Source organism: Uranotaenia lowii, chromosome 3 (assembly GCF_029784155.1).
Source record: "Uranotaenia lowii strain MFRU-FL chromosome 3, ASM2978415v1, whole genome shotgun sequence".
Lineage (NCBI taxonomy): Eukaryota > Metazoa > Arthropoda > Insecta > Diptera > Culicidae > Uranotaenia > Uranotaenia lowii.
Genome location: NC_073693.1, coordinates 278,019,621 through 278,034,893, shown reverse-complemented (window position 1 = coordinate 278,034,893; position 15,273 = coordinate 278,019,621). Strand labels below are relative to the sequence as shown.

The 15,273-nt window shown below is 37.5% G+C and overlaps 1 protein-coding gene and 1 long non-coding RNA gene across 3 annotated transcripts in view; both read right to left on the bottom strand.

Annotated features, from left to right (window-relative positions):
• Nucleotides 1-204: 204 nt before the first annotated feature.
• The window catches only part of LOC129751028 (dynein light chain Tctex-type), a 33,256-nt gene continuing 18,187 nt past the window's right edge, over nucleotides 205-15,273 (bottom strand). The window contains exon 3 of the mRNA XM_055746273.1: nucleotides 205-1,486. Within this exon, the coding sequence (XP_055602248.1) occupies nucleotides 1,338-1,486 (149 nt within the window). The 3' untranslated portion in view covers nucleotides 205-1,337. The remainder of the gene's footprint in view (nucleotides 1,487-15,273) is intronic.
• Nucleotides 4,994-15,204, bottom strand: LOC129751029 (uncharacterized). Of its 2 annotated transcripts, none has more exons than XR_008738567.1 (3): nucleotides 11,769-15,204; nucleotides 11,566-11,709; nucleotides 4,994-9,672 (listed from the first exon to the last, which is right to left on the bottom strand). It is a non-coding gene; the product is annotated as an uncharacterized LOC129751029 (long non-coding RNA). The 2 variants fall into 2 exon arrangements; XR_008738568.1 differs by having other exon boundaries at nucleotides 11,566-11,862; nucleotides 11,942-15,204.

Sequence of the window (15,273 nt, the reverse complement as noted above, 5' to 3'; positions counted from 1 at the left end):
ACTTGACGGTGACTTGAAAAAAATTAATAATTTTAGCAATAGCAATTCCTGGTAAAAATTGCGCCTGAATAGAAATCATTATAATCCGTTAAATTTCATTGGTAGTTTCTAATTTCAGCAGTCATCTGGGAAGATGATTGATTTAAACTGAAGTCAATGCTTGAAGGGATACCTTTTGTTCGGACACAAATAAGATACACAAGATTTCAGTTTAATTATTAAACCTTAGTTGATAGCTTATATTTTACCATTTATGTGTTATCATTCGCTCTCAGCACATTCACTAACCTGCAAACGTCCGCCGTTTGCACCTCCGTACTGCAAAATACGCCATTTTACAACAACAGTCCACTCAAGCTCGAACGGTTAAAAATGTAAAACAAATTCTGAATGTCACAATTATCTCTGTCGGTCGAGGAGCAGTACAGTTAACGCACCAATCTGCATAGCTGCTCCTGAGAATGCAATCCCTAAATCGTTTTCATACCGAAGGCTGTTGTTTTCGCTTAGCTTTCCTATGATTTTTGGAGAGAGTGGTTTTTTAACTGTCGAAAGGTAAGTAATACACATTTTATAACAAACACCTAATTGAGATTATTTTGTTATAGGATCATAAATTTGGTAACAAGCGGTTCTAAAAGGATTGGTTCCGTTTAATTACAATGTTTTTCTGCAATTGGTGGTGGTTTTGAATCTCAAGCGTGTGCGATTTATTTCTGTCGCTGATTATGTCCGTGCTGCAGTTTTAAAACTTGAACCAACACAATGTCTAGGCGTTTCGATAAAATAGTTTAACCTAAAGATGAAAATTGTAGTAATTATCTTTTTTTTTTCTTTGCAATCAGCTGTTTGGAAAACAATTTTTTTACAAAAATAAATTTTCTTCTGATGAAAAAATAGTTATACAATAATTATAAGTAAGTAGATTTCTAGACATTTTTTCTTCGTATGGCTGGAATCACAACTTATCATGCTGGAATATCTGTTCAATCTGTTAACTAGGAACAGAAGCCTGAGTGTTCCTCTTTCATCAACTTCTTCTGCGTCTGCTGCTGTGGCCTATGTGTATGGATGTGTGTAGTATGTAATCAATAAATATTGGGTTTTTTCTGTCCTCTAATCTTAATTGTGTCCTGTCGTTTTTTTTACTTTCGATTTTATTCCGATAACAGATTCCAAAGCGCAGCCAACCATCTAAAACCCTATACCATCTGGCGTTATTTCAGTAGTAGGTAGTAGCAGCAATAACGGGGGATATAATTTATAACGAAGGGAAAACTGTCGTCCGGGAGGCGATAAATCCGTATATCCGTGTCCATCAAGCGTGGCGTCCGTCTCTAGATCGACAGGCCGAACACGGACACGATGCAGTACATCGTTTTGTTCTCCCAGCGGACCGTGCAGGATCCGTCCGTTTCGTTGTTCCAGTAGCAGGAGCTGGCCGTGTGAAGTCCTGCCCCGTTCTTCTGCATGATCATACAGGTGACTGTGGATGGAAACAGAGAATAAAGAGAGATGAATTAAAAAAATCAGTGGAAATGAAGAAAAATGATGAGCGCTGGAAAACAATTACATACATCGATTTGAGGGCATGACAACGACCAAGGGGGCGGATGATGTGAAGGTGCATTCCTCCATATAGGATAGAACGGAAACCGATGGCAACTTATAACATTCAGATCGAAATACCCCCACTAGAATGGCGAAGAAAGCGAACGGATGGAGAAGTTTTCCTTTAATCCAGTGATTGAATTTGGCTGAGCATGAATTGATCAACCTTCTCTCGCTCACTGCTTTACTCGGAAGCAAAGGTTGCTTTGAGGCTGCGAAAACGACAAAACCGATGATGCATACGCTCTCAATATGGCCCGCCTTCAAGAAGCAGTATACATTCGAGGCAGCGAATCCAAAAAACCAAACGAATGGCTCTCTCTCATCTCCTGTTACAAGCTTGAGGGAAGCAAATTCAAAAGGCAGAGCGAACCCGAGTCTCTTCGTTTGTGCCTGGATTGAATGCGTGAGATTTTTCTGCTATTGCTATTATTGCACAGCAACCGCACGCAGGCAGCTAGTTTTTTCGTCTCTTTTTCCTCCCCCTTCCTTGCACTATACGTTGCGGGCCGTGCAACGCAATAAGTTCGGTTGTTTTTGTTGTTGCCTCAACCTTTGCGGCGAGATTGAAGATGTTCTCCTCAACTACAGCTATCGGCTGGAGTTATTCCAATTCAAGAACGTAAATGAGTATGTGTGCCTCGTCTTCTTCATGCATCATGTAGCAACCGAACGTTGAGAGAGTTCGTTCGGGGCAGCAAACGAATGGTGTCTCTCAGAGCAGATCCTCCTCATGGGGGGAGGTTTGAATGAATGTATATGTATCGTCTCCTGTATAGCCAGGGATGCCAACTGTTTTTCGGAAATGTCTGGAAGGTTTTAAAAAAAAATTCTGGAAAAGTCTGGAAGGCGAACTTTCTACGTGATGACCTTTTTTTTTTTTTTTGGTCGTCAGATCGCAATATTGCAGTATTGCAGTCTAGGGAATTACACTTATTTCTTCATAACAATCATAAATTCTATACACTATCAATGTCTGAGATTAATGAGTTGATATTGGCGATACTACGTTTTATGCGTTACTTCCTGTTTTACTATCATCTTCGTGGCGTTCCTCACTCTTCAACTACGAATTCTAATCATTTCCTGCCATTTTGTAACGAACATTTTGAATTTTCATGTCGAAACTCAAAAGTCTGGAAATGTCTGGAAGAAATTACAAAAGTCTGGAAGATTGGAAACCTGAAAAAAAGTCTGGCAACAGTTCAAAAAGTCTGGAAGATTCCAGAAAAATCTGGAAGGTTGGCAACGCTGTGTATAGCTATGCGAGGCCTCAAAGTGTGTATTTTGAATGCCTCTGATGAGAAAATTGGTGAGGATTTCAATCACTGCTTTAATCTAACATTTAATGAGTTTTTCAACCGCGAGCGGGGTAAAAAGCAAGCAACGGTGGCAGTAGTGGTTCGGTTATCTATGGTTTGGAATCCGCCGCCTATCACCCGTTGCAAACCAAGTTCCGGGCACCTGTTGCCAGATGTGCTACTGATGGACAATTATTTAACCCCGAGGCCAAGCAACTTTTTCCGCCACATTAGTGCCAGTCGTTGTGGGTGGAAAGTTTAATTGCAAAATGTTTGCCACGCTCGGTATGCACCGGGAATCAAAACGGATATGAAGTGAAACAACACACCGCATGTGCCACCAAATGTCGATACGGATATAATGCGATTAGAGGATTTGGAGATAAAAAGAGATTTTTATAGCAGAATTATTACAGGTGTTTATAAATAGCATTGGAGATATATGTAAGAACATAATAATCAGGCTTAATTTAAAATTATTTTCTATTTTCATTTAGATACCTACATTTGGAAACCTATGTTGATCTTAGTTTTTAACAGTTTTTATGAATTGAAATATGTTTAACTTAAAACAGCATGGCATAAATCACATCTATTTTCTGAACAGATATATAGAAACTTTAACGTATTTTGTTCCAAATTTCCCCCTTTTAACAATATTACTCTCTCTTTTTGTCTCTTCTCTTTTTCTCTATTCTCTTTTTCTCTCTTCTCTTTTACTCTCTTCTCTTTTACTCTCTTCTCTTTTTCTCTATTTTTTCTGTTCTCTTTTATTCTCTCCTTTTTTCTCTTCTTTTTTCTCTTCTTTTTTCTCTTCTTTTTTCTCTTCTTTTTTTTCTCTTCTTTTTTTTCTCTTCGTTTTTTTCTCTTTTTTGTCCCTTGCCTTTTTCTCTTCTCTTTTTCTAGAAAAGGAGAAAAAGGGAAGAGGGAAATTTCCTTTTTCTCCTTTTCTCTATTTCTCTCTTTTTATCTCTTCTCTTTATCTCTTCTCTTGTTCTCTCTTTTTTTTCTCTCATTTTCTCTCATTTCTCTTTTTCTCTAATTTCTCTTTTTCTCTCATTTCTCTTTTTCTCTCATTTCTCTTTTTCTCTCATTTCTCTTTTTCTCTCATTTCTCTTTTTCTCTCATTTCTCTTTTTCTCTCATTTCTCTTTTTCTCTCATTTCTCTTTTTCTCTCATTTCTCTTTTTCTCTCATTTCTCTTTTTCTCTCATTTCTCTTTTTCTCTCATTTCTCTTTTTCTCTCATTTCTCTTTTTCTCTCATTTCTCTTTTTCTCTCATTTCTCTTTTTCTCTCATTTCTTTTTTTCTCTCATTTCTCTTTTTCTCTCATTTCTCTTTTTCTCTCATTTCTCTTTTTCTCTCATTTCTCTTTTTCTCTCATTTCTCTTTTTCTCTCATTTCTTTTTTTCTCTCATTTCTCTTTTTCTCTTTTTCTCTCATTTCTCTTTTTCTCTCATTTCTCTTTTTCTCTCATTTCTCTTTTTCTCTCATTTCTCTTTTTCTCTCATTTCTCTTTTTCTCTCATTTCTCTTTTTCTCTCATTTCTCTTTTTCTCTCATTTCTCTTTTTCTCTCATTTCTCTTTTTCTCTCATTTCTCTTTTTCTCTCATTTCTCTTTTTCTCTCATTTCTCTTTTTCTCTCATTTCTCTTTTTCTCTCATTTCTCTTTTTCTCTCATTTCTCTTTTTCTCTCATTTCTTTTTTTCTCTCATTTCTCTTTTTCTCTCATTTCTCTTTTTCTCTCATTTCTCTTTTTCTCTCATTTCTCTTTTTCTCTCATTTCTTTTTTTCTCTCATTTCTCTTTTTCTCTTTTTCTCTCATTTCTCTTTTTCTCTCATTTCTCTTTTTCTCTCATTTCTCTTTTTCTCTCATTTCTCTTTTTCTCTCATTTCTCTTTTTCTCTCATTTCTCTTTTTCTCTCATTTCTCTTTTTCTCTCATTTCTCTTTTTCTCTCATTTCTCTTTTTCTCTCATTTCTCTTTTTCTCTCATTTTTCTTTTCATTTCTTCGCGTTTTATCTCATTAACTCCTTTTTTTATTTTTTTCTCATTTATCTCCTTTACTTCTCTTTTTCTCTCATCAACTCCTTTTTCCTTTTGTTCTTATTTCCCTCCTTTTCTTCACTTTTTCCTTACTTTTCTTCTATTTTTCTAACTTTTCTTCACTTCTCCATTTCTTTGAAACTCCATCATGGAATGAAGTGAAATTTGGTATCCGAGATGGTTTGTATAATAGTTTCAAGAATCTCACTTTCATGGAAGGAGAGCCCTCATACAAAATCATCTCTCCTTCTCTTTTTATATACAGTTGCGTTCAAAAAAGTGCAGAGAGCAGCGCACTTACATCGAACTTTGACAGACTGCCATTTCTCTTATAATTGACATTTTTTCATGAAACTTTCACACAAGTTAAATAAATGTATGAACTTTTCATTTATTGAGTTTCAAACATTTTGCGTGCACGTGGAAGAGAGATACAGCTATTTTAGTGAGAGTAGGAAAAAAATGAGAAAATTGAGATTTGACAAAGCAACAGCTAATTTTGTGAGACAAACTTCAAACTAAGTGAGTCCTAGATTCAAATTCAGATTTCAGATTCATATTTCAATCTCAGATTCAAATTCGGATCTAGATTGCAAATGCAGATTTTATATTTGAATTTAACACTTTCAGATTTCAGGTTTTAGATTCGATCATATTCCCAATTAAGACTACAAATGATTGAATGGTGAAATTTAAGATTCTGTATTTTCAAATTTACATCCAAATCTTAAGTTTTTTTTAATGAATGAGTATTTAGATCAATCGATATGTATGTGTAAATAAATTTATATGCAAAACTGAAGAAAAGTTGTTTTGTTATGTTGGTTCTTTGTCATTTCAACTAATGGTTATTTTTAAAACCTCGTTACCCACCACATTCACTCGGCGATAGTCATCGGGTTCGGACGGTTTTTAATTTTGCTCCTCTCCGCACACGTGTTTTTCTTGCCTGGTGTCACTATCACGGACATCCAAACAACATCTTGTTTCTGGTGATAGTTCCCACAACGTGAAAATTGAAAGTGACTTCAAATAGAGGCAACTCTCGGATATTCTTCCAAAAGGATGGTGGATCCTAATCCACCTTGGGCCAACCGGACCCAGAATTCTAAACAAAATTTCAGACGGACGCTTCCGTCTTGGATGGATCCAAAAGGACTTCATGGCGATATTCAATTTCTTGTACTGCGAGCTGGAGAGAACAACAAACTTCCAAACAATCCATTTGTTGTTGCTAAGTCCATCGACCGGGCCGTCGGTAGAATTGATGGGGCAAACCCTATCAACAACGGAGAGGCCTATCTATTGAAAATTCGAAGCATCGACCAATTCAACCAACTGCAACAACTTTCGGAACTGATTGATGGAACAAAAATCAACATCGCGCCACACCCATCACTTAACACCTGCCAGCGAGTGGTATCCTGTAGAGAAGTTCATGGACTTTCTGACGAGGAGATCCAGGAAAATCTTGCGGATCAAGGCGTTACCAAGGTGTACCCTTTCATCAAAAAAGTGGATGGAAAATCAGTGCCAACGAATTCTATGGTCCTGACGATAAGTGGAACTGTCGCTCCGGATTATATTTACTTCGGTTTCATCCGCATACCTACCCGACCATACTACCCGAGGCCTCTCTTTTGCAGGAACTGCGGCAAATTCGGGCACTCGAAGACACGATGTCAACAAAAAGAAAAATGTCTTATTTGTGGAGAATCTCCCGCACATACTGAATGCACCAAGGATCCACATTGCCTTAACTGTGATGGGTGTCATTCTGCCATGAGCCGCTCTTGTCCCGTCCAGCTGGAGGAACAAGAAATCGTCAAAATCCGAATTGATTCCGGGATTTCCCAGGGTGCAGCAGTAAGAGAGTTCCGAAACCGCCAAAAAGCAGCTCAAAACATCAGCCAAATTCAGCAACGCCTTACCACATCATCAAATCAGGAAAACGCCAAAGACCTTCGGATACAAGAATTGGAACAGCGAGTAGCCCAACTCACCACACAACTTCAACTACTTCTAGCGAGCCCGGAATTGGAATCTTCATCTGAAACGGAAAACTCGGATCAATCGGGAACCACCACTATTACAGTCAGCAGCCAAGCCAACTCAAAAGCATCAAAGCGCGGCCGACGCAGCCCCAAAACTAATAATGACCAATCTACCAAACCCAACTCAACCCCTAAGAAACCGTGCTTCGAATCAGACCCCCAATCAGGCCCTTCCAACCCCCAGAATACTCGTCCCTACAACCAACAAAAAAAACGGTAAATCCGTTCCAATAAATCACTCCTAATGGCTCCACACATGTGCAATATGAACTCCCACACCCACAACATAAACATGCCTGACAGCAATAGCTCTTCCAACAACAATAGACCAACCAGAAAAAACAAACAATGCTTAGCTATCCAATGGAATCTTCTCGGCCTACGAGCACGTACCTCCGAACTGCAAATCCTTTCCACCCATTACTCTCCGATTGTTTTTGCCCTCCAAGAAACTATGGCTCAACCACATCTTATCCCAAAAGATGTTATTAAAGGCTACCATCTACATCTCCATCATCATCCGGGCCTGCAAGGCACCGGGCTAGCCGTAAAAATTGGATTCCCTTATACTCCCCTAGGGATCAGTTCTACTCTCAATATAGTGGCAGTCCGTCTAAAATCTCCCGTCGAAATCACCATAGTCTCCGCCTACATTTCCCCAAAACAGCCATTCGCAGAGTTTTGCGAGGAATTAGAAAATATCATAACCCAACTCCCAGAACCAGTTTTAATCATGGGTGACTTCAATGCGCATTCCACATCATGGGGTGCAACACAAACCGACAGAAAAGGATCTTTCATTGAAAGTTTCGTAGATAACCAAAACTTCATTATCCTTAATGACTCACTGCCCACCCGAGTCTGTCCCTCAACCGGAAACACTTCAGCCTTAGACCTCTCTACTGTTTCAGGGAATTTGAGCTCAAAAATTAGGTGGAAAGTGCTGGATGACACCTACGGAAGCGACCACTTTCCCATCTCAATCTTCCTAGAGACATCCACCCCCCAAGCCACAACGAGACCTAGGTGATCAAATAGAAACACTGGCGTATGCTGACGACCTCATTCTCCTAGCTACATCTCCTTATTCTCGACTCGCCCGTAAGAATTTACAGCACGCTGTGAACAAACTGGAAGATTGGGAGCCTTCAGTTGGATTCACCTTCGCCCCTGACAAATCCAAATTGCTGCACTTTGGACCCAACAGAAAAAGACAATTCCCCCGCTTACCCTGCAAAACAAAACTATACCTCTAGTCCGGACCGCCCGAATACTTGGAGTGTGGATTGATGACCAATCACATCAACCGGGTCCGAAAGATAGCAAACAATAAACTCAACATATTGAAGAAACTATGTACCCCCAACGGGGCAGGATCCCGTTCATCACTACTACTATTCCTCCATGGCTGGCTGCTACCCACGATGCTTCATGGCATCGGTCTGTTTGGCCGTGGTTATGATTATACCCTAAAGAAACTACAACCTGCATACAACCAAGCAATCCGCACCATTAGTGGAGCATTCAGAAGCAGTCCAATAACATCTCTTATGGCTGAAAGCGGCCAACTGCCATTTAAGTTCACAGCAAAAATTATTTTCTGTAGAATTACAGTAAATGTCCTGTAACAAAAAGGAGCAGGACATTTACAGTAATTTTACAGGTCGAGGACATGGCAATTCACAGGCTAGTTCAAAATTACAGGCCTGTAATTGCAAGCGACCTGTAATTGCAAGCGATCTGTAATTGCAAGCGACCTGTAATTGCAAACGTCCTGTAATTTCAAACGACCAGTAAAACCACCTGGGCGTTATTTAATCGTTTCGATTCACTATAATAGAGTGGAATTTAATCATTGAATGAAACAAATTGCGTATATACATTATTTATTTATTACATTAACCTCAATATGTACATCAATGAACAATTTTTTAATTATGTTTTAATGGTTTTAATAACCTCACACAACAATTTTTATTACTAAAATTGTAGCAGAATAGTCGAATATATCCGGACATTGTTTGTCTAAATTTCAGCATTTTTTTTTTAAATCACTACAATTTGAAGTCATTTTGAATTCATCCGTTAGTTTCTAGGTTATTTCTTTGTAAATAAAGGGAAAAGTTCTGCCATTTTATGCTTATTTTTTTCCATTCAATTAACTCCAAACCTTTGCTCATTGCTAACGAATTCAAGCCTTGTGTAAATTATGTCTGCTTCAGCCGGTCATTATGTGAGGTTCTTCTTTAGTATCTAGTATTTCCAGTCTTAATCAAGAGAAGAAGAAAAATGTCACTAATAACTGATTCAATTTGTCTGATTAATGTTTTTAATACTATCGATGTTCTAAGACAAGATAAAAAAACACAATTTGCCTATAAAACTTGCACTTATCATTCCTAAGCAGGAAGAACTTTTTTTGCATTTCTAACCATATTAATTTTCCATTATTACAAACGATGCAAAGTATTGCAAAACTAGCAAATAATGGTAATAATACATCTAACAATATTACTCACAGTTCCTATAGGTACGTATTTCTAGCTGACAGCAATTTGAAGTAGGTATCAGCACATCAGTTGGAGGCTTGCAATAACTTGTTGCAAGACTGATTATAAAATACTCTGCTTCTGCAACGAATACATAGTGCTTTTGTGGAATCTGAAAGATTAAATAAAACTGGTTAAAAATTGAAGAGTCCAACATCTACTTGATAAAAGGCTTTAAAACGCTCTAGACCTTTAGCGTTTAATTTTGATTGATCAGTTAAAATTCATTTTTTTCATGTAAAATACTTTACTTAAGATTTTAATAAACATTATGTATTCAAAGTTTGACACCGTTAGGGCTGTCCCAACGGTAGGTGCAAAACACTGTTTTCGACCACGCTAAAACATTTCGGCTGGCACCGGTGGCGTAAATTGCTGTTTTAGCACAGTTATCGATTTCAAAATTCCCAACAGTTATACGCCTTTGTTCCAAATTCAAGCAAATTTGGAACAGGATTTCAAAATATACGACAGATCGATTTAGACGTTTGGGGCTCACGGTGAGAAAATTTTAGCCAATGATGATTATTTTCACACATGTTTGGGTAGCATTGGGTGTAATAATTGTTTCTTTTTGAGAAGTTATTTGAATGTTTTTTCTCGCCAAAACCGGTCAATACGTAACACAAATTGAGAAAACATGTTAACAAAAACCGTTTCAAGTATAAATAATTTATGTCACACTATTCTTGACTTCATATTTCAATAAATAGCTTTTGGCCTCAACGAATTAGTGAGCCCAGTCAGCGTTTCTCGAGTTCAAACGTTATATGAACTTTCATTTTCAATAACAGAAACATTCTAATGAAATTAATGCAAAACAACAATAAACTTTAAAAAAAAATTAAAAAAAATTGAATATCCATGTAATGACCGATTTTTGTCAAAACCATGAAATATGATATATTGTTCGATAACATTGACTAAACTGACATGATTCTTAGAAAAAACTCCTTTCAATTTCTGGCTAAAAAGCCGCGTCTGCTACATTACAAACAACTGATAATCATGAAAATTCTACTTAAGAATACATAAAAGGAGCATGTTTGCCAATCTGTTTAGTTTGCCCAAACAAAAGCACAAATATGTTGAATGAATTTTTACCTATAAACAAGAACTGGTAAACTAAATTAATATTTGGAATCAACACCCCAAAATGAGTCAATATTTAAAAGAAAAAGGTTTGAAACATGAAGCTTTTTTCTCGCTGCGTATAGGCATTTTGGCTTTTTAAGCTTCGTTCAATCATAGATAAAAATCGGTTTCAACTGGTTTCTGCCAACTGGTAGTTGTTCAATGAGCCAAAGTTTTGGTCGAAACTAGTCAGGTCGTTGTCAATGAAGCAAGCTGAAACTAGTCAAAATAGTAAAAACCGATTCAGCTCGACATGGGGTTTCGTTACGGCCTGGAAGAAATCGGTCGAAGTCAATTGGAAAAAGAAAGGTATTCAATCATCAATCCATTTCTACTTGTTTCGAACAAACTTTATTAAAAAGACTTTAAGTTAATGAAATGCTGGTAGAATTATGACGGTGTAAAACTCAAAACTTAGCAATTTTTCAATTAAAATGAGTTTTTTCTTTTCAATTATTGAGTGTCTGCAATAAAAGTGTACCCGTTTTAAATTTGCTATCACACCGGTGGGGAGCCCGTGTTTTAGCCGATTCCTAAATTTAAAATTTTGCTAAAACTGGTATACCTAAAACCAATATTTAGACCTGAACCGTTGCAGGTGCTCTTAGGTGTACAGTACTATCCGTACGGAATATTTTTCTTTCATTTCAAAAACTTTCGATTATCAAAATCTTTAAAGCAAACCTCGATAATCGTCTCAAAATATTGATCAATTTATGTATAAAACAACATTGTACACTGAGTCTTGCTGACTCTTAATAATCCAATGAAATACTAACACAGTCAGTAACAGTTTTAAATACATTTCCGGATGTTTTTGTTTTCCTAGAACCAGATGCAAAAAATTTCCTACAAAGATAAGTTTGCTCACCAATTTCCTTCGACGACTCAATTCCAACTGGGAGCGTTTGGATTTCTCCAGTGAGGTTAGTGTTGTAATCGCCTTCCGTTTTTTAAGACACAGTGGCTCGCCAGTTCGGTTTCCTCGCCTTGAGACCTGCCACGGCCGGTCATTCTAGAATTGAAAATCGGGACATTCGAAGTTTTCAAATCAAAACAAAGCAGCCACGGTACCTATCCATTAAATCTGAGTCTTTCTTTGGATCTTGGTTATTTCGAGATTATGATAACCTGACGAAAACCGAGCAGAGCGGCACCATCAGGAAGACTAAAGGATTAAAACAGAAACAGAAATATCTGAAATAAAAACAAAATGTTTACATATAATGAAACTAAACAAAACTCACCAGGTGCCTTTTTACTGTAGATAAATCCTTTCCGATCCGTTCCATGCCGCTTCGCAGTTAAGAATTTTAGGCCCGAGTTCCAGTTGTGACAATTGTTCTCGATTGCTGATTCAAGAGAAATGCACCGGAACGAATTGATCTCTCGGAAAGAGGCATCAACATTTTCCACCCGGCAACGCAAATATCCGGATTTTCAGCTCAAGAATCCGCTCCATGTCAGCTGCTGGTTCCATTCTTCTAGCCTTCGACCGTGGAGGCAAATTTTTCTATGCATCTGGCTGAAAATGAAGTTTTGTTTCAAATTGGATTTCTGTTTTCATAAAAATGTGGTACTTACCGAGTAGAAATAGCAGAATTCAGTCGTCCCCCAGCGGGACAAGCATAAACAAAAAAAAACAGCAAGATATCTTCCACTCCGCGTTTGAATTTTGCGGAAACAAAACAAAACACGATTATCTGACAGAATAATCGAGGTTCGAGTCCGTGCTAAACATAAAATTATGGAAACGGCTGGAATTGTATATTCACCACCTAAAAACACCAATCTTGTTTAGCATTTTTTAAACTGTAATATATACCTACCCTTACCTACCTAGTCGATGCATCACATCTATGGGCATGGTTGCTCACGCATACACCTTTTTTTTGTTTAAATGACTTCAAATTTGGGCTTATCAAACTCCCTAAGCCTTTAAAAGACATGCTCAATTAAAATTAAATTGAATGGCCTGTAAAATTACAGCAAATGTCATGCTCCTTTTTGTTACAGGACATCTACTGTAATATTGAATAATTAATTTTAGCTTTCAGTCAAATACTTTCAAAATTACAGGTTTATTATTTTACAGGTTCTATTATTTTACGTGCAACCATTTTCAAGTACACGTGATATTCATTATTTTTTTCTGTGTTTATATTAGCCAAGAATATCTCAACTAAGGCAATCAGATGGCTCTCATTTGACCGCTGTACGGAAGCCCCACTGGTTTTACGAGCTGTAAAACTATTGAGCGACATACAAACTACAATTCCACCTATCAGCTCTCGCACAGAACCCAGATTGCACAAATGGAATCTGCCAATTCCTAAAACCGACCTTTCTCTAATCTCAAAACTGAAAGCGGGGGTGAACCCATCGATAGCGCTGCCACAATTCTACCACCTTATTATCACAAAATACAGAGGCATCCCCAAATTCTACACCGACGGATCGAAAACTTCTGACGGCCGTGTTGGCTGTGGCATTCACAGTGAGAACATCAACATTTCACTCTCGCTTCCCGGTATTTGCTCGGTCTTCAGCTCCGAAGCTTATGCCATACTATCAGCGGCTCAAAGTGTATGTCCCCCAGGCTCTGTGATATTCTCAGATTCGGTCAGTGTGTTGAATGCAATCGCAGCTGGAAATACCAAACATCCCTGGATAGCCGAACTTTCCAAAATTGCCGTTCAGAAAGGTATTACCATCAAGTCACCATTCACCGCCCAGACACCATTTACCGCCCAAAATCACACTTTTGTTTGTATTTTGAAAAAAACTGGGATGTTTTCTCCAAAAATAAGACCTGTGTTCTGTGTCGGCATCATTGTTCGACCATTTCATTGAAAAAACATCACTTAATTATGCTAACTATAGCCAGGAATAAAATGTTTGGTTTTTGGTTTCCGGTCAAATTGTTGAATTCGACGCCTGTTAGCGAACTAAGCATTACTGTACTTCTAGGGCAAAGAGGATTTTTATTTACTAGATAGTCCCTATTTGACCTAAAATCGACTTGAAATGATAGTTTTATTTTCGTAGAACAGATTTGCATCGGGAAATTTTCGAAGCTTTCAATAGTTGTTGTTTCTTGAAGCGTTTAGTGATGGGCGGTAATTGGTGTATAAAAAAAGTGTGGGTTCCTAATGACCGGTCACGCACAATTTCTTTTTTTTAACGCAAGTATTGTGTCAAATGTGTAAATTGTAAGATGCATTTAGTTGGATTATGTTAGAAAATGATGTTTTATCGCTGAAAGCAACCGGTTACTTGAGGCTGTTTGCCGGGAATCATCATTTTGTCAGTCAATGCACTTTGTTAAAATTTGTACAAAATTTGCGGGGAAAATTTCTCAAAATGTATTCTCTCAAGTTCCAAAATATGGTTTTGACAGCTCGCTACATGGAAAATACTAAAAAGAACAGTTTCCGTGTTGTTAGATAGTTTTTCCTTGAGAAAACATTATCGATACCCGAAAAAGTTAAGTGGGCGGTAATAGGGCCAGTGGAACACCCCTAAGTTTAGTTAATTATTATGAAAAGCGTACATTTTTCGCATTCCACTAAATTTTTTAATGAAACTAGAGCAGTTTTGAGATGTATTGCAAAAGGAAGCGAATAAAAATCTGCCGTCGTTTTTTTGTTATACATGTTTGAAGTTGAAAAACCGCTTAACTGGGCGGTAGATGGTGACATGATGGTACTTTGTGTTGGATTCCCGGACACTCACAGATCCCAGGCAACGAGAAAGCAGACCAACTTGCTGTAGCTGGTGGGCGACTGGATCCTCCAGAACAGGCCGTTCCTTCTACAGATGCTGTAAAATGGTTAAAACGGTACATCAGCCAATATTGGTCTCAGGAATGGAACAATATCACCAACAACAAGTTGAGAGAAATTAAGAATTCCACCGAAACTTGGACTGACCGTTTACCGTTTCACGAAAGACGGTTATTTACGCGCCTTCGCATTGGACACACCAGACTGACCCACGAGTATTTGATGGACAAAAAAGATCCTACCTTATGTGTAGCCCAAAGTATAAAACACATATTATTATCTTGCCCAATATACCATCAAGCCCGTATAGAAACCAAAATTGGAATTAACCTGAGACAGCTTCTATCAAATTGCCCGGACGAAGAAAAGAAAGTTTTGGATTTCCTGAAAAAGAGCAGTCTGATATCACAAATATAACTGGCAACCAGTACTTCACTTGACACGGAGGATAGGGGATGAATAACACGAGAGTGTTAAAATCCCAGAAAAACAAAAAAAAAACAAAAAAAAAAATCGTTACCCACCTATTATATTTCGAATCATGGAATAAGAGAAATTCTCCTAGAACTATTTTTGAAGGGTTTACCTACATTTAACGGTTTTTAGAAACAACATTACCTTTTACTTTACGATATAACAGGACCAATTTAATTTAGACAAATACCATAAATACATTTTTATGTTCTGATATGGTGATAAAATGCAACAATTCCAAAAAAGTTTTTTAAAATACTCAAAAAGATGAAAAATTAAAAAAGTTAAAAAACAAATTCAAACAAAAGACTGAAAATGAA